General features: G+C 40.5%; 1 protein-coding gene across 1 annotated transcript in view; it reads left to right on the top strand.

The window, feature by feature from the left end:
* Window positions 1-19,151, top strand: part of COL5A2 (collagen type V alpha 2 chain) — a 201,602-nt gene that overhangs the window by 162,874 nt on the left and 19,577 nt on the right. The window contains exons 24-39 of the mRNA XM_020802855.3: window positions 263-316; window positions 831-929; window positions 1,369-1,422; window positions 2,844-2,942; window positions 3,054-3,107; window positions 3,205-3,258; window positions 4,523-4,576; window positions 5,668-5,721; window positions 11,752-11,796; window positions 12,746-12,844; window positions 14,080-14,187; window positions 14,329-14,382; window positions 15,685-15,738; window positions 15,948-16,001; window positions 18,408-18,461; window positions 19,017-19,124. Coding sequence (XP_020658514.2) covers window positions 263-316; window positions 831-929; window positions 1,369-1,422; window positions 2,844-2,942; window positions 3,054-3,107; window positions 3,205-3,258; window positions 4,523-4,576; window positions 5,668-5,721; window positions 11,752-11,796; window positions 12,746-12,844; window positions 14,080-14,187; window positions 14,329-14,382; window positions 15,685-15,738; window positions 15,948-16,001; window positions 18,408-18,461; window positions 19,017-19,124 — 1,098 coding nt within the window. The remainder of the gene's footprint in view (window positions 1-262; window positions 317-830; window positions 930-1,368; window positions 1,423-2,843; window positions 2,943-3,053; window positions 3,108-3,204; window positions 3,259-4,522; window positions 4,577-5,667; window positions 5,722-11,751; window positions 11,797-12,745; window positions 12,845-14,079; window positions 14,188-14,328; window positions 14,383-15,684; window positions 15,739-15,947; window positions 16,002-18,407; window positions 18,462-19,016; window positions 19,125-19,151) is intronic.

Below are 19,151 nucleotides of genomic sequence, written 5' to 3' on the forward strand. Positions count from 1 at the left end.
GATTCTTCATGGCACCTCCTTGACAGGGGCTGGACTCCATGATCTCTGGAGGGTCCCTTCCAGCTCTGCAGTTCTAAGGTTATAAATTTCTTCTAGAACTATCACAATGCAGCTTCACATTTGCCAAATCGGAGTTTTCCACTTGGGTGCAGAACTGTACATCTCTCTGCTATAAACATTGCTCATATATGTAACCTATTTTTTTTAAATACCAAAAAATGAAATGAAATGAAAATTGAAATGTGTGGCTTTGATTCTGTAGGGACCTCCTGGCAATCGTGGCTTTCCAGGTTCTGATGGCTTGCCGGGACCAAAGGTAAGTTGCCGTGATTCATGGGGCCTCATAAAGTTCCTAAAGGCTTGTTATAATAGTATGCATGCATGAAAAAGGGAAACTGAAATGGAAGGCAACGTCAACAGAAAGCAGCACTAAAATGGTGGTATTCTGTGAAATCTGTAGCCTTGTTCCCTTTCTCAGCTAGTCTCCATTTTAAATGATCTCCTGTGGTGTTGGTTCCACAGGTGGCAGGGAAAGGTGTAACTGGAGATTTTGCAATGTATATGTTAAGAGTTTATAGGGATTTGCTGTGAAAAGCTTGCCTATTTTATTTTGCTTTGGGGTGCTTTCATTTTGCTGATTTATTGGCTGATAGGATTTTCTTTCTTTCTTTAGAAAATGAGGTAATTTGAAACAAAGTATGGGTTGTTTTTACAAAAACCTCTTGCTGGGTGATTCAAAGGTGACTTCAGAAAGAAAACCCCATGACAAATATGCACCTTAATTGTGTCCGATGCATTGTGGATAATATTACTCTGGTTTTTATGTGCAGGGAGCTCAAGGAGAACGTGGTCCTGCCGGGGCTTCAGGTCCCAAAGGGAGTCAAGGGGATCCTGGTCGTACTGGCGAACCTGGCCTCCCAGGTGCCCGGGTAAGGAAGTCATGACTTTCTTATCCAGGTTTAGCATTTCCAAGAGAGGGAGGTGAGTGGGGATATCAAGGGGACAAAGGTCTTCATGGTTTGGGGAGAATACAAAACATTTGGGCTGGTAATATATCCTAGGTGCTTTATTGCCTTGTTTCATCTATGGCTATCTGTCGAGTGAATAGCTAAAAACCTGTTTGTAGGAAAACAGGGGGATATCACATGGACCTAAAAGAGTTGTTAAAAATCTCAGGAGCCTGTGGACCTCACGGTTTGTGTTTTGTAGATCAAAATGAATGAAACGGCAATAGCCATAGGCTAAATATTACGGCAACATTCCAGAACTATCTAAGTGACCGTATGAGTATATGTGATTTGTATATTGCTGCAGCTATCAATAAAGCGGTAAAATTAACATTGCCTTGTGGTAACATATTTTCTACAGGGCCTAACAGGGAATCCGGGTGTTTCAGGTCCGGAGGGAAAATCTGGTCCATTGGTAAGTAAACTTAGAAATTTGTGAAACAATTAAGATGTAAGATCCTTCTGGACTTTTTTGGGGGGGAAAGATGCTTTGATTTATTGCTTGCTATGGAATAGTAATGCAAATTCCTGTTAAAAGTATAACAAAAGAAGGAATGTAGGAGCCCATCCCATAGGCATTCTCTGTGGTAAGCCACTTTGAGGAAACTATTAAATAGATAGATAAAAGAAACAGACGACTAAATCACTACACTAACTAGATTAGGAAGTCACCCTCTGTTGTGATCTGAATTTCAGTCTGCTTTGTTTTGATTGTAAATATTATGTGCTTTGCTGCTATATTTTATTCTTGTGCATATAACGTATAAATCAAAACTGTGAAAGAACTATACAACTTTGAACTATACAACAGTGAAGAAATTGAAAGAGTGAACCATTTTGTGTGCCTTGGTACAGCCATCCTTCCAGGCTATCCCAAAATACGTTGTATTACAATAGCATAACTGACAAAACTATTTTTTAAAATTTATTTCTTAAAATTATATACCTGCCCATTAGTGTCATGGGTGGTTTATGATGATAAAATAAAACAATCAATCAAATTAAAATGAAACACAAAGAACATAGCAATGGACTCTAAGAGGCACAAATTATCAGATGCATACAGCAAGGCATATGAAAAATTGAACATAGTTACTGAGAAAGGCATCTCTGAAAATAAGTTTTTTCATGAACCTTTTAAACATTAGGAAGGAGGGGGCCAGGCGCAGCTCCATGAGGAGTTGACTCCAGAGGGTTGGTTCCACCAAGAAGTCCCCACTTCTGGTCAGTGTTTTCCTGGCCTCCCTCAGAGTGGCCGCTTGGGGGGGGGAGCAGTGCCTGGGAAGACCAAGTGGTGCAGGTAGATGACATTGGAACAAGACACTCCCACAATCCAGGCCACCACTGTTGCTGGGAGGATTGCAGGCATCCACAGAGGAAACAGGGAAACCTGAGAGGGAGTGTCAAGGGCATCCCTTTTATAAGCATAGACTAAATTGTTTTGTGAGTCTGTAGAATTCTAATCTGGCCTTCTGATCGTTGAGGTTCTCGGGATGTGCCTCCCTCCCAAATTGCATGTTGTTATTGTCCCCTAATCCCGTTCAATCATGAGCTACTAAGGCTTCCGATTTAATTCTTTCAGGTGCATGTATATTGAACCAGTTCTTACATTTAGATTCAGTAAGTCTGATACTCAGAAGCCTATAAGGATGGAGTGGTATATAAATGTTAGAAATAAATATGAATAAATAAATAGTAACTTTCACCTTCCTCTTTCCATAAAACCCCTATATGTGTCTGTGCAGTGGTTCAAAATGCTGCCCTATATGTTTTTTTTGTTCAGAAAACTTCTTTTTTTAAAAATGGGAGTAATTCAGTGTTTCATATTTCCCACAGGGTGCTCCAGGAGAAGATGGCCGACCAGGCCCAGCAGGTTCAATAGGGATTAGGGGTCAACCAGGTAGCATGGGTCTGCCTGGACCAAAAGGCAGTAGTGTAAGTATTGTGCTTAAAAATAATTTACTTTTATTTATTAAACTGGCTATAGAGCGGTTAAGAACAACACATACGAGATAACATAGTAAGTGTTCTTTCCCTTCAAATTAGGGAGATCCTGGCAAACCTGGAGAAGCAGGCAATCCTGGTGTCCCAGGGCAGAGAGTGAGTATTTTAGGGTTTCTAATTGTCTAATGACAACAGTATTTCCTCATCTGTGTGCATCTGCTCAACTTAATCTTCTCTTGTTATCTCATGTTAGGGAGCTCCTGGTAAAGATGGTGAAGTTGGCCCTGCTGGTCCTGTTGGTCCATCTGTAAGTTACCCAGCAAGCAAATATTTTTTCTTGTTCAAAACCCTTCACTAATTGGAGGTCTCTGTTACTTGCCAATACATTTGTATGGGCATATGCCTGTTTCCCGGATACATTAATTATAACAAAAGAGATGGTAATGGAAGGAGGAAGAGAAGGGAGGTGCAGTGGTGTGAATTTCCACGGAAACCTGTGGCATAGTGGATAGGCATTGGAGGGCCCTAAACCTGCTGAGTCAGCAGGTGGGCATCTTGTTCTGTCACGAAAAACAGCCTAAGACAAAGATGTAGGTTAAACTCATAATTTAATTGTTATATTCAACTTGTGACCCAAACTCACAAGGAAATATGCATACGTTCAAAATGAAACTAAGTGAAATGGACACAATTTTGACAAACACATTTTGTAATAGTTACAGGCTAGCAAGTTGATTCTGCCTTTTGCCAAATCTTTTTGAGAATTTCAGGTACCAGAGGCTTAGAATTGAGCCCTTGCTTTGGGCACCTTGCCCAAGAGAGTAATGTTGGCAACTGAATGACAGTTTACCTGGCCACTCTGCACAAGGTCTAAAAGTGGCCATTATGGGAAAAAGAGAAATTACAAGACAAGAATCCAAAGAGAGACAGCCGAGATAAAATATAGACACATGCTGGACACCCACCTCAATGAACTCAATACAAGTCAAGGCTTCTTAAGACACTGCCAAATGTAAAACACTAGAGCATTTGGATTATAGTTGTTTTCTTCTTCTGCGTTCAGGATAGATTTCTTCAGAAGTGGTTTGTTTTAAAAAGGCTGGTGCTGCTACCTTTCTCAAAGACAAGTTTGTAACCTACCGGACCCAGCTGGATGTCCCCTCACATAGCTTTAAAAAACCAAGAGGAGAAAGGCTCGAGATACACATGTGAGCGGTCACCTTGTCTACACTATCAGGCTGCAATGAGTAGATGAGATGGACTTCTGGAAATTTCCAGAATGGAAATATCTGTCTAAATTCCTGGGGTTTTCTGTTGTCCCTTTATAAGTGGAAATAGTGTACTCACAACTGGTCCATATGGCTTGAGCTACTTGCCCATGTATCGTAACAGGCATGTGCTTATTTCCCTGATACATTGATTTTATAAAAGAGATGATGCTGAAAGGATGAAGAGAAGGAAGATGCAATGATGTGGATTTAAGATGCATAGGATGGAGTGGAAAAGGATATAAAAATGTGCATGATGACGAAGAACAGAATAAACTTTGTTTTTATTGTTTTGTATTATAGGGTCCAGCAGGAGACAGAGGAGAGCAAGGCCCCCCAGGTCCTACAGGGTTTCAGGTGAGCTTCCTTCCTTCCTTCCTTCCTTCCTTCCTTCCTTCCTTCCTTCCTTCCTTCCTTCCTTCCTTCCTTCCTTCCTTCCTTCCTTCCTTCCTTCCTTCCTTCCTTCCTTCCAAACCCATCCATCTACCCACCCATCCATCTGGTTATTGGTCACAGGAACCCTACGAATACTTAATCCCAGTCATTGTGAGTGAAATGCAAGGTTTTCATGTCCCTTCTAGATGTTACTAGGATTAAGTCTCTGAAAAAGGGCATGTTCACAGGAGAAAAGGAGCCATTCAGGAATGCTGTTTTTGAATTTCCCCATTTCTTTGCATATTTGCATTCTAGGCATGTAGCATTCCCTGTAGGACTCTCAACAAATCCTGAATGTTACAGTCAGGATATAGGAAAGGACATGGCCTAAGGCCATGTAGGACTTCACCAGAGAAAGCCATTGTCAATCAAATGAGTTTCTAGATTGCTTTTCTCTTCTTTTTCCTGATGTTGATTTTCTACTAGCACCGAAACAGCCTGAACAAACTCGAGTGACCTTAAATTATAGAACAGTTTTTGCTGTTATCGATTCAACCAGACTTTTAGGCCAGTATCCTGCTTGTAGCCCAACTAGGAGTTGCATTGATTCAACTGCTGAATGTTAGGTCAACACTTACATAAATGCCATAGAGTTACTAGTCCTACTTTAGTTGAGATGAGCAACAGGAACCCAAATTTACTGAATAACCAACTGTACAGTAGTTTTAAAATTTTAAGCTGCTTAAAGTTTATGGCCTTATGGTAACATTTTAGCTTTTACATGTCTGTGCAGCAGAGGTCCATGACAAAAGAGAACAATGTGATAGAGGGTCAGTTTGCCATAAGCAGGGATGGAGGTGCCTGGCAGCGGCTCTTTTGGGTGACGTGCCCTCCTGTGTGGGTGGCAGACAATACTTTCCCTAGTTTGTAATGAGGCTTATCTCCTACACTACCATTACTCCATATAGGCATCTTTCTGTTATAGTCAACATAAACACCACAGGGACAGTGCTTTCTATATGTTTTCCGAGATATATGCTGACTTTTCTGGGCTTTTTTCTCTTCCTCTGCAGGGCTTACCTGGTACTCCAGGACCTCCAGGGGAAGGAGGGAAGCCAGGTGACCAGGTAATGGCTTTATATAATGTGACATCCACCAGTGTTGCTTGCTTAAAGAAGTCCCTGTCAGATTTCATCTGCTGGTTTTAATGTAATGTCTTCCGTGCTTGTCATGAAACAACTGGGCTATATCTGTTTTATGTGTGTGTGTGTGTTTTCAAGAAAGAGTCATGCCTCTGATACTATCCATACTGTCGCTTGGGATAACTAGAGATAGTTGTACGTTGAGGCAGAGTGCGGTTGTTGCCTCAGGCAGCAGATGCTGGGGGGGTGGCAACAAAGAGTTGGAGAGAACAGCTGTGTGCCACTTGGCTTTTTCTTTGTGGTCTCTGTGAATGCACCCAATTGGGTTTTAGTGCACCTGCGCAGAGACTCTCGGAAAGTTCTAGAACTTTTACACATGTTCTCTAGGACCTCCCTCCCATTGTGCGTAGTCCCGTTGGCTTTTGTGCATGTTGTTTTTTGCCTCTGACAGTGCAATTTCTTAGGCTGGGCCTGGGCTGATCTGTTATTGAACATCTTCACACAATACATAATTCAGTTTCTTAGATTCAAGCTACCTGTTCTTTGCTACCTGTTCTTTTTATGGTGCTGTTACTAACCCATGGCACAACAGTGCTTTTCAGCATTTACGTATGTATTTATTTTGTTTTGCTCAGATGCCATCTCCCCTGCCCCATAGCTTTTAACAGAATAAAAAAGCTATGCAGCCACTTCCTGATGTACGTAGGTCATTCTTAGCATTGCTCCCCTGTCTCTCTCATGAGAATGGGCATCACAGGACTTTAATGAAGATTTATCTTACATGCTGCTTACCTCTACTATCCGAATTGCATTTTCAGCTGATTGTCAAGCAAAAGCTTCCAACAACAATTTGTAACTGAAACGTAGGTCTTCCCTTACCAGAGGAAATGGTAGTAGCTATCATTCTGGGTGGTCTTAAAAAGGATTAAAAAATGTACAGAGACTAGAAGTTTATCAGTGTTTCTGTGGTCATGTTAGTTTAAAAATTCTCCAGTTATAGGCTCTACCTTTAAGTTTCAGATACTTGGGATAAATTTTAGGTTGGGTGATAGGAACATCTGGCTCACTGCTGTTTGAAATGGAAAGCTGAGACAAAATAAATCTTGGTTTGATCCAGTGAGCTGTTTATATCTCTGGAAGTTATATCTGATTGCAGCCTTTGTTCCTGGAAAGCTATCAGGAGGATGTTGATTATGAAATATACTGACTGTTGATTTTGAAGTCTAACGTAACTCACAGGAGCATAGCTGTGTTTCACTGCATCAAGCAGTAACATCCTTGAATGCAATGTATAGATATGTCACTAGTTTGCAGTGAGAGTGGCTTCTGGGAGTTAGGGGCTATTTGGTTATGTATTATGCTAATACAGTGGTGCCCTGCATAGCGACGTTAATCTGTTCCAGGATTAACGTCGCTATCCGGATTCGTAGCTGATCAGCTGTTTGTAAAACATCACAATGCGAAGATTGGTAAGCGAAACGCTTACCGATCACCGCAATGCAATGTTTTCCCTATCTAAAACATCGCAAAAAACGTGTCGCTATGCGGATTCGTTGTTAAACGGTGTGCTCGTTAAGCGAGGCACCACTGTAGTGTGGTTGTTGTGTTTAACATCTTGCCACCACAGGTCTTTCCCAACTCACTGCCCTCCCACATCATGTCCAAAGGAGAATTAAAACTCTACTGTCTGATTGTCCAAATCCCTGTGTTTGTGAACCTTTAGATCAAGGGTCCCCAACCTCTGGTCCGTGGCCCAGTACTGTTCTGCGGGCTTCCTGGAACTGGGCCGCGGAAACGGATACCCGCCCCTCCATGCACGGTGGGTTTGTTGCACCTGTGGACATGCCCCTCCATAAGCGCAACATGCCCACCCGCGAGTGCAGGGGTGTCCCTGCCCCCCTGCTCATGGAGCCTGCACCCCCCAACCAGTCTGCGGTCACAAAAAGGTTGGGGACCACTGCTTTAGATAATAGGTAGCACTGGGGAATAAATTCACTGAGGACCAACCTGTGTTGTTACCGTGCTCTCTAAAGCAAGAGCTGGGATCAGGTGACTCTCCAGCTGCTTTTGGAAGGCAACCCCCACCAGCTCTAGCTAGGCTAACCAATGGTGTGTGGGATGACAGCCCAAGACATCTGGAGGGCCACATCTTTCCCATGTGTGACACAGAGGAAACCTCACTCGTAAATGATATGAGCAACAGTAAACAATCCCTGACCATCTCCTAGGTTAGTTTTTCACTACTGGGATCTGTTTCACCTTAGAATTATTCTGTCTTCTGCTAACTAATGTGATACTGTCCTGAGATGCTCAAATGGATTTTAATTTATGAATTTCTATTTAAAGATAGTTTTTGCTAGTGACAAGGTTTGTTATATTTTATTGTATTTTTATTGTATTATTTTATTGTATATTGTGAACTGCCCAGGGAGTGATAGCACTAATGGTGCAGAATTAAAGTGGAAACAACAACAACAGGAATATTTCAAAGGGATTCTTTGTCACCACTATTGTTTAATGTCTCACTAATCTCCATGTCGATAATTTTAAATAAAACTGGATTGGGCTACAATATTTCACAGCAAGCAGGAAAAATCAAGCATCTCTTATACATGAATGACCTAAAACTAAATGCAACAAGTTCCACGGAGATAAAATCACTGCTAAACACAGTGTGAATATTTAGGGAAGATATGCTAATGAAATTTGGAATTGAGAAATGTGCAGCTCTTGTCTATACATTGTAGCAAGATCCAAAAACTAAATGGAGTAGAGTTTTTAAAATGACAACATTATAAAATCACTATCAAGTGAGGAAAATTATAAATACCTTGGAATACTAGAAGCAGATAACACCCAGCACACAAAAGTTAAAGATCTGTCATAAAGGGAATACAATAAAAAGCTGCAGAAAATCTTAAAATCAAAATTAAATGGAGGAAATACAATCAAAGCCATAAACACATGGGCAGTTCCAGTTATTAGATACCTAGTTGTAATAATAGATTGGACTTAAAATGAATTAGAAGAATTAGATCGAAAAAACAGAAACTAATGGAATGCATCATGCACTACATCCAAAAGGTGATGTAGACAGATTATATTAACCACAAAAATTGGAGGCCATGGAATACTGAAAACACAGCAAGGTAGTAGAGGAGGAAAAAAAGAAGCGTAAATTATAATATCAATTTAAGTAGAGAAAAATTACTTAAGGCGGTGAAAATGGAGAATTTTTTGAAAATAACAGAAACAAAGGCTCAAAATAAGAAACAACAATTTGAAAACAAATTAAACATCTGGAAAAATAAACCACTACATGAGAAACATTGATGGAAAGCATGATCATAATTCAACATGGGCATGGCTAAAACTGGGGACCCTTAAGAAAGAAACTGAAGGCTTGATTTTTGCTGCACAAGAACAAGCACTCCAAACTAACGTGATGAAATGTGATCCAAGGAATGAGTGCTAACAGCAAATACCAACTGTGCCAAAAAAAGAGATGAAACTGTGTCACGCCTTATCTGTGAATGTCCAAAGATTGCACAAACAGATTACAAAATTAGACATGACAGAGTGGCAATATTAGTGCACTGGTCATTATGCAAAAAATAAAACTTGCCAGGCTTCAAAAACCCATGGGAACATCAGGTAGAGAAGGTATCAAAAAAGGAGGAAGTCAAGATCTTGTGGGATTTTTGGATCCAGACTGATAGATGCCTTGAACGTAACACACCAGACATAGTAATCATACAACAAAGAAATGTCTGGATCATTGATATTGCAATTCCAGGGGATGCCAGAGTTGAAAATAAAGAATTGGAAAAACTAAAAATACAATCAAAACATCTTGCTTGTGGATGAAACACACTTCAGTGGTCCCCGTACTCAACACAGTTCAGTGGTCCCCGTACTCATTGGGGCTTTGGGAACAACATCAAGAAATTTCACACAATAAGAAGTTCTCTTTTAAGGATTTGGGAAAAAGTTAAATCTAAAATATATGTGAAAATAACTAGATGGGTCTCACCAATGGAAGTGTTTACATACCCAAATTTGCTAAACTTTTAAAATATATATATTTATAATGAGCTTTTGAATTTTGAGGGACTTTTGAAGACAAAAATGCAATTAGAGAACCAAGGACTAATCTTTTCACGGTGGCCTCAAATGCAAATACAATGGTGCCTCGCAAGACGATTGCCTCGTGGGACGATTAATCCCCAAGATGATGGGTTTTTGTGATTGGTGTTGCACTTCGCAAGACGGTTTTTCCTATGGATGATTTTTGCAAGATGATGTTTGGGTCTATGCTTTGCAAGACTTTTTTTTTTACCGATGCTTTGCAAGATGTTTTTTTTTTCTCCATTGGAACGTATTAAATAGATTTCAATGCATTCCAATGGGAAACTGCGTTTTGCAAGATGGGTTTTTTTTTTAGACCGATGCTTCACAAGACGGTCCCCCCCCCCAATTGTAACACATTAAATAGATTTCAGTGCATTCCAATGGGGAACCGCATTTCGCAATAAGATGTTTTCTATGGACAATTTTTGCAAGACAACTATTCCCCCCCCATTGGAACACATTAAATGGATTTCAATGCATTCCAGTGGGGAGCCGCATTTTGCAAGACTATGTTTTAGCAAGACAGTGATTTTCATGGAACGAATTAACATCATCTTGCGAGGCACCACTGTACGATCAATTTATAATCAAGATAAGAAGGCTCAAGGTTTTTATAAAAAAATACAACATTTGGCAAAATATCACTATAGAAGAAAACCAAATTCAAAAATTGTATAAATTTCTACTGCAATGGGATACACAAGATGAAGAAGTTAAATATACAATGTTAAAATGGTCTAAAAACTGTCTATAATATAGAATTAGAAAAATGGCAACAACTTTGGTCAAAAATTATAAGTTAACATTAGCAACTTCCTACAAGGAAAATTTATATAAAATGTTTTATAGATGGCATTTATCACCAGCTAGACTTTCACAAATGTTCCCAAATATGTCAAACAAGTGTTGGAAATGTAAAAATAAGGACGTTATTATCATGTATGGTAGACTTGTGTTAGAACAAAAAATTATTGGACTAAAATCCACAAGTGGATTAAGCAAATGTCAAAATAGGAAATAGAATTGAAACTGGAAATATTTTTGTTAGGATTACTACCAAATACTGTAGGTATACAAAGCTATTATTTAATACTACATGTTTTGACAACAGCTAGGTTATTATGGGCACAGGTCTGGAAAGACGAAATTCCACCAAAAGATGATATGATCATTAAAAACATATTAGAAAGTGCAGAAATGGATAGATTAACTAAGAGGCTAAAGGGACAAGAAGAATCATCTTTTTATTTAAGCTGGCATTTATTTTATCATTGGTGGAAAGTAAAAATCTCACAATAAAGTAACAGAAGATGAATAAAAAGTGGGATGCCATGGATAGGATTTCATCAGAAGAATTATCCCAATATACAAGATTGCTTCTATGTTGAGCCTTAGGCTCTTTTTTTGGCATTTAGATTATCTTTGTTTATTGTTTGTCGGTTAGCGATTCTTACACTTTATATTTGCTGTTTAAATGTGCATTGTGCTATATATGTATGTTTTTAAATCTTCTGTTGGAGAATTAAAAAAAGAAATTTCACACATTACTGTAAGCAATTGCAGATTTCAGAAATCACAGCATCAGAGCGGCAAAAAATGGCAATATTAGGAACAGCATACATACTGCTCCAATATTTAACAGATAGGTTTTTTGGTAAAACTTGTATCTGTTTATAATACTAGTCAATGTTTTGATTGACTGTGCTTGGTGTTTAACAACAACAACAACAACAACAACAACAACAACAACAACAACAACAACAACAACAACAACAACAACAACAATAATAATAATAATAATAATAATAATAATAATAATAATAATGTTTTCTGTGTGTGTAACTTGTAATAGTTACTAATAACGTTTTCCTGTTCCCCTACAAGGGTGTTCCTGGTGATCATGGTGCTCCAGGTCCTCTAGGCCCAAGGGTAAGTTGTGTCTTTTTAATGTATCACAAGAAAGTTCTAAACTGTCCTCTGAAGATGCCGGCCACAGAGACTGGTGAAACGTTAGGAAGAACAACCTTCAGAACATGGCCAAAGAGCCCGAAAAACCCACAACAACCATGTTCTCTAAATCTTATTATCTGAAAAAGAAAAAGAAAAAAAGATCACCCAAAGCAACCAAAAAAATTAAAGATTTTTTTAAGCAGTCCAGTATAGAAACAGCAGGATAACAAGCCTCATAATCATAATTTGAATTTCTTTACAAAGCATGGTGTGAATCTCAGCTTTTCATGCCAGGATTTTGGGACACATTGTTTGTCCATTTGTCTGTATGATTACATTTTCCCCCCTATTTCTCTGTGTGTGTTTCGTTAACTCCATCGAGGCCAGAGCAGAGTGATCATGGGCCTCCCGTCCAAGTCCTCATTACTTAAGCCTTCTTGTGTTACACACAATGGTCTGCTGCCGTTGTCTCTAGCCATTTTATAGGGTTTTAAAGAAAAAATTAAAAAATCATGAATTCGTAATTTATGATTCATCCACCTTGACAAATCATGGATCAAAATGAATCGAATCACCATCTTTCTGATTCATGCCCATCTCTAGCAAAGGCATATCCCACTCCGCTCTAGGAGGATGGCTTGGGGGTTGTGACCCTGGAAAATCAGGCTCCAGATTCATACAGAGAGTGCCCGCAAATGGCAAAGCTCTGCCTCTTCAGGCTTGTTGCACTTCACATGTAGGAGGATGAGAAAATCCGGGGGTGGGGGGTGGGTTGGAGATAGAGAGGCTAGAGCTGTCTCCTCTCCATATGACTCCTCTGTATAATTTCTAATGTCTGAAGAGGGTCCTTGGTCTACAGAAGTCAACCACACACATTTCAACCAGTGCAACTACCACCACTGATTATTTCCAATCTTTCTGTGTCCAGGGAGAACGAGGTAATCCAGGTGAGAGAGGAAATCCAGGACCACATGGTATTCAGGGAGAAAAGGGTATGGCTGGAGGACAAGGCCCTGATGGTCCAAAGGTAAGTAAAACACATAGAGAAAGAAAGATTGAATTATGTTATAGATACAGTTTTAAATAAAGTGAGTATTCCAAGGGTCAGAATTAGTTTAAGGCCAGATTAGCGTGGAGAGCCACTTTCACCTGGGGGGAGAAAATCAGTAAAATCATGGTTAGATTATGATTTTGTCAAATTTCAGAGGTGAGCAAGCAAGTATTGATCACAAATGAAATATTAAGGTTTAAAATTCAATTTTACTTGTGTTCTTTTAAAACCGGATTCATTTGGAGATGTAATAGAACATATTTATAAACAGGATTGGACAAAGTATGGCTTGCAAGACATGTGCAGTCCACAATGTGATCCCCACCACAAAAGAATGAAAAAACATTTTGTTCAGAAAGTCCTCTCGTGTTTTCTACATGGGGGAGCAGCTGTTCCAAGCTGAGAACAGCTCTGGAGCAGCTGAGAAATGGTGAAATGGCCCCTGTAGCCACTAGATGGCACAGGGCGGGCTTTTCAGATTTGAAAAATATGAAAAATATTTAAGAAAAATGTGTTGGGGGTGGGGTTATGGGAGGACGTACAGCCCTTCAAGTTCCAGGAGTGGCTGTGTGCGGTTTCCAGACCTCCGACATTTTTCGCCACTGTATAAATGAAGATGTGCAAAACGATCACAGATCAGAAATGCTGGAGTCCCTCAATTTCCACTGTGTGCAAGCTGAAAGAAAGAAAGAAAGAAAGAAAGAAAGAAAGAAAGAAAGAAAGAAAGAAAGAAAGAAAGAAAGAAAGAAGGCCCACTAAAGCTGTAGTAATTCCCATGCACAATAAAACCATGACATCATGGATTAGTCAGGGCTTTGGATGTTATTTTAAAAAAGAATTTTGTCTGTAATAAACTGATGATACTTTTGCTACAGCTGTGTGAAGTCTTATCTAACTTGTGATCTACTTGCTGTGGCCGGGTGTTTATTTACTATTAGGCAAGCAGGTTGATCAGGACGATATTCAGCTTTCACTGAGTCCCCTGTTATGGTTTAAAAGACTGCGTTTTTTTCTGTCTCAACTAGCTCTCCTTAAACGGAGAAAAATGCAAAAATATCACAGAATCCTATTAAGGTCCAAGCAAAGGAGGGGAGAGGGAGTGAAATTAACTCTCCCTCCCCCCCCTGCATTAAATGACCAAGGCTCTCGTAAACTCTTTTTCGTGAATGAAAAGGGGGAAAACAAACCAAGTGTGTTTCTATCCACTTCAGGGTAATCCAGGACCCTCTGGAGCTCCGGGGGATCAAGGGCCACCTGGCCTTCAGGGGATGCCTGGAGAGAGAGGCATTGCCGGAACTCCGGGTCCCAAGGGGGACAGGGTAAGCCTGTTGTGCTGCCAACTGCTCAGCCACCCTTCATGTTTTGAGAACCATTCTTCCTCATTTATCTTTTGTCTGTTTGTCATCCTTTTTAAATAACCTTACTTGATTTTAATTCAAATTCTATATGCTTTTTCTTAGGGAAGCATAGGAGAAAAGGGAAGTGAAGGCACCGCTGGGAATGATGGAGCAAGAGTAAGTCCGCTTGCCGTTTCCCGTATTTTTAAATAATAAACTATAAATGTAAAACTCTTCAGCATCAGCATCATAATGTACCGTCAAATCAATTTTGACTCATGCCAACCCCTTTTCAGGGTTTTCCAGGTAAAGAATACTCAGAAGTTGTTGACCATTCCTTTCTTCTTATGGTACCCTGGGGGATCAAACTCCCAACCTCTGATTCTGCAGCCAGATACCTAACTCAATGAGCTATCCAATCAGCTTTAACAATTGTGGGCCTGGGACTATGCAGCTTGCTCAAGGCTTACACAGGCCGGCTCTTTTTTCTTGAGGGACAGATGGGGGGAATCAAACTCCCAACCTCTGGCTCTGCAGACACATACCTAAACCACAGAACTATCCAGGCAGTTGAGTGCATAAGACTCTTATATAATCATTAATACAGCCGAGAATTAATTATGATGAGTCCACTGTCCTTATTAAAATATGGCAACATAGTTTGATGCCAGTTGTTAATAATGTTGAGTGGCTGTGATAGCAAGGGAAGGAGAAGGATGCAGTGAGAAGAATTCATTTCATTTTCTGGCCTCTTCGAGCTACAGCTGTTATAATTTTATAAGATAAATGTCATGTGAAAATATCTAGTGTAGTAACACCCAAGACAGTTTTGGATGCAGTTCTGCTGTAACCCATCAAGCCTCTTTTTTATGGTGTCATTTAGAATGCCCCCTGTCAACCTAGCAGTTCAAAAACATGTAAATGCCAGTAGATAAATAGGTACCACCACGGTGGGAAAGTAACGGCTTTCCGTATCTACTTGCGCTGGCCACAAGACCATGGAAACTATCTTCGGACAAACACTGGCTCTATGGATTGGAGACGGGGATGAGCACCGCGCCCTAGAGTCGGACATGACTGAACTAAATGTCAAGGGGAACCTTTACCTTTACCTTAGAATGCAGCCCTGAGGACACCTTAACCACCTTGGAAACTGTAGGCTAAAGGGGAAGGTTTTCTATGGCATGTCATATTTGTTCCTGTAACCTGTGTTCGAGTTTATGGATCAGTTTGGACTTGTTTATCAGTAATCTGGTGAGAAAGGCCAGATTACTCCTAAACATGTTTGAATTTGTTTATGGGTTCAAATGTAGGTTGCAGAGAAAATGTGAAATGTCATACAAGTCCACCCTCCTAAAGTAAAGAAAGAACTCTTCAAAATCTGAGATTAGAACTGGGGAAAGTGAAAACGTGTAGAAATATATGTTCTTTTAATTTGGTAGGTACACTTCTCTTACTGGAACTATTTATTTTTAATAGGGTCTCCCAGGTCCATTAGGCCCAGTTGGCCCTGGAGGTCCTGCTGGTGAAAAGGTAAGAGCTTGGTGACAACTCTTTTCTCCCCCCCTTTTCCCCCTCCTTTTCTCAAAAAAGAATAGGGAATACAGAAAGGAAAAGGGTAGGGGGAATTTTAATACTTAATTTTTTGGGGGATGCTTGTTGATAATTCTTGATGACATTGTCATACCTATCTTTGACTGTTCAGGACAGTGTATGATAACACATTGTGTGTTTTTTTGAAGGGAGAACCTGGTCCTCGAGGTTTAGTTGGCCCTCCAGGCTCTCGTGGAACTCCTGTAAGTAAATCAAGCCACAATTAGTATGTTTGTAAATACCATATTTATATTTTTCTTACGTATTTGGTGCTAATTTTTTTAAGTTGTGCTTTCCTTCACTATTTTCAGGGTACCTTTTTAATTAGTTCTCCATACTGTTTACAATTCTAGAACAGAAATTGGAGGGATGATCAGTGGGGAGGGACATATTACATAAAAAGATGAACTGTGTCATGGTGGAATCAGAACCCCCCCCCCCATTAGCCTCATTAGATTTCCTGCAAGCTGCAATACAAGATGGAGGGCACCAGGAGCTCAGCACATAGTAATCCCTCTAGGGATGGCTGAAGTGAAGGGCCTGGAACTCACTCCTCACTGGATTCCAGTCCCCTTTCCAGATTGAGAATTACTGCTCCCCTGCTCATGACACTGTTGGATATAAAATGTCTCAAGCAATTTGGCAGACAGAGGATGAAAGGGCATCAGAAGGTTACACGAAAAGATTACATTAACATGAAAGAAACACTAAACTTTTGTGTACTTTTTCCCCCATGAACACTAATTATTTATGTTTAGAGGTAAACATCTATAGGCAGTTGCCAATAGAGCACAACTGACGTGAAAGAGCTTCTCTGAGAGGACTTCCTCGTTTGTGTTTTGGGTCTTTCATTTAGATACAAAAAGCCCATTCCCCCCTCTTCATGCAACAAAGCAGGTTGTTGCGAGATGGCATCTCATCCCTTCATTCTCTATCCCAACTCACTTGCCCCCCTTTTCTGTAGCTCAGATGCTGCCGTCCCCCATGCCTGTGTGCTATTAGGAGGAGAGATGTGTTTACACTGTAGTGCCAACCTTTGTGACTTGTGCTGCTGGCTTTCTCCACTGCTTCAAAAGTACATAAGTGCAACTGATTAGGATAAATAATAAGTTTGAAAGCTAAATTTGCTGGGTTTGGACCAATTTGTATGAGGTCCACATTGAAGCACAATGACTGGATTTGTTTCTTGGATAAATCAAGGTGAATTTGCTAATAATTTGTGTCTGGAACACAACCTGAATCCAGTGGGACACAAATGGTTTCAGCTTTGCTCTTCAAAAAATGAAAAAGAAAAAAGAAAGAAAAAAGAAAAGAAAACAGGAAGGAAGGAAGGAAGGAAGGAAGGAAGGAAGGAAGGAAGGAAGGAAGGAAGGAAGGAAGGAAGGAAGGAAGGAAGGAAGGAAGGAAGGTGCCGAGTAGCATCTATAAATCAGTTTCAACATTTTGCAGATTTACTCTTTGTTTCAGGTCTGTCCCCAGCTTTTGCTTACATCAGTGTGAAAGCAGAAGTGGTAGAACTACTTTGATTTTCCAGTGCAGATCAATGAAAAGTTTAGAAATAATTTCTGACACAGGGCAAAAATCAAATCAAATAAAATGGGGGGTGGGTTTACAAATTATTTCAGGAACAGGATACCTGCCGAAGTTCTGTGTCAGCTTTGAAATTGGATTGGAGACATGTACACAACGTTGCTAGGGAGTCAGGTATCTCATTTGGGCAAGGATGCCCTTGTTTCACTCTCTCCTCCTAACCGATCACATTTTCAGATGCCTCAGGTCTCATTTTGCCAAGCACCGGAAGGAGAGTGGAAGGGAAAGGGAGAGGATCAGAGTGGGGGGGTGGGGTGGGGAACCAGCGAGGGCCACCCAGCTCCATGTTTTGTGCCCTTGCTTGTTGTGCTGAGCTTCACCACACTCAAAAGGTGTTTCGAACCCAGCGTATAGGGGGACTGCTGATCCTCAGACCTCATCTCAGTTCTGACAGAGGTGATACCAGAAGATGCTTGCTTTGCTTCCACTCTTTGACCCAGCAGTGGACTCAACCATTTGTTTCAAAAGGAATGCTTTGGGGGGGGGGTGACAGGTGAGAAAGATTTCAGGGTGTGTTCTCCTGCGGTCCCCAAACATCATGCCTCAACTTGCTATGTTGCCAGAAGACCACCCAACATCACGCCCCTCACGCTTTTGTAGAACAAAACAAACAATCACACAGGCAGAACACATTGTAGTTAGAAAAAAGTAGAACCCCCCCCCCCCAGTGTTGGGGATGGGGGTGGGAGTCCAGACTGGAAGGAGGAAGGGACAGGCTGACTGGCATTGGTTTTTGATCTTTGGAAAATACTTTGAATTAATTGCCAATTCCAGAGCAAATTGTGAAGGCTTTTCCAATGTACTTGCATGTTGAGTGTTCAGAACAACTATGGTGAGTGTTCAAGCAACCAATCCTCTGAATGCTTCCGGTCCTTAAACATCTCTTCAAGAAATCAAGCAGGTTTTGCATCGTTTGCATCAGCCTTTCAACAGAATATTGTCACTCCAATTGCATTTGACACCATTCAAGCTAAGTTCTGGTTTTCTTTGTTCCACTTTTTTTTTATTTCTGTCCTCAGGGTACCCGTGGTGAAAATGGCCCCACTGGTCCAGTTGGTTTTGCTGGTCCTCCGGTATGTGATTATTCTTAAGCCAATAAGCTTATTTTTTAATTCCAGCCTGTCATTTCACCCACCTTCTCTTCCACAAGTGTAAAGCTAAACTGTTTTGAAGGATCCTTAAAGTGTGAGTCACATGTTTTAGAAACAACTGAGGTATTCGTAGAAAATGCAAGTCATTATTATTTTCCATGGTGATAACGGGATTTTAAAAAAAAATCCATGGCTCTGTTTTATATATTCAGTTCTCGTCTTATCTTAAAGAAGAGTAGATAACACCATCTCTTGGCATGTACAGTAACGCACACTCATACCAGAGTCTGAGAAGTATGTGAAGGATCTGGACCCAAACAGTGGATAAGAACTCAGAGATTGTGAAGCAAAGCCATAATTATACTGTGAAGTGTTTGTTTACATTGTATGAAATTCTACCCCGGTACATTAATCAATTGGCTGAACCATTTGCTAGAACTTTGCTTAATGATTGTTATGGATTGTTCTCACAATGAAAACTTGGGAGTCTTTAAAGCTCTCTAACTTGGTGTGTCTTGTGTGTGTTGATGTGAGTAGGGCCCTGATGGACAACCGGGTGTGAAAGGTGAACCTGGAGAGCCCGGGCAAAAAGGAGATGCTGGATCCCCAGGACCACAAGGTTTAGCAGGTTCTCCTGGCCCACCAGTAAGTACGATCCTCACTGAAGGACAG

The sequence above is a fragment of the Pogona vitticeps genome, chromosome 1 (genome assembly GCF_051106095.1).
Source record: "Pogona vitticeps strain Pit_001003342236 chromosome 1, PviZW2.1, whole genome shotgun sequence".
NCBI lineage: Eukaryota > Metazoa > Chordata > Lepidosauria > Squamata > Agamidae > Pogona > Pogona vitticeps.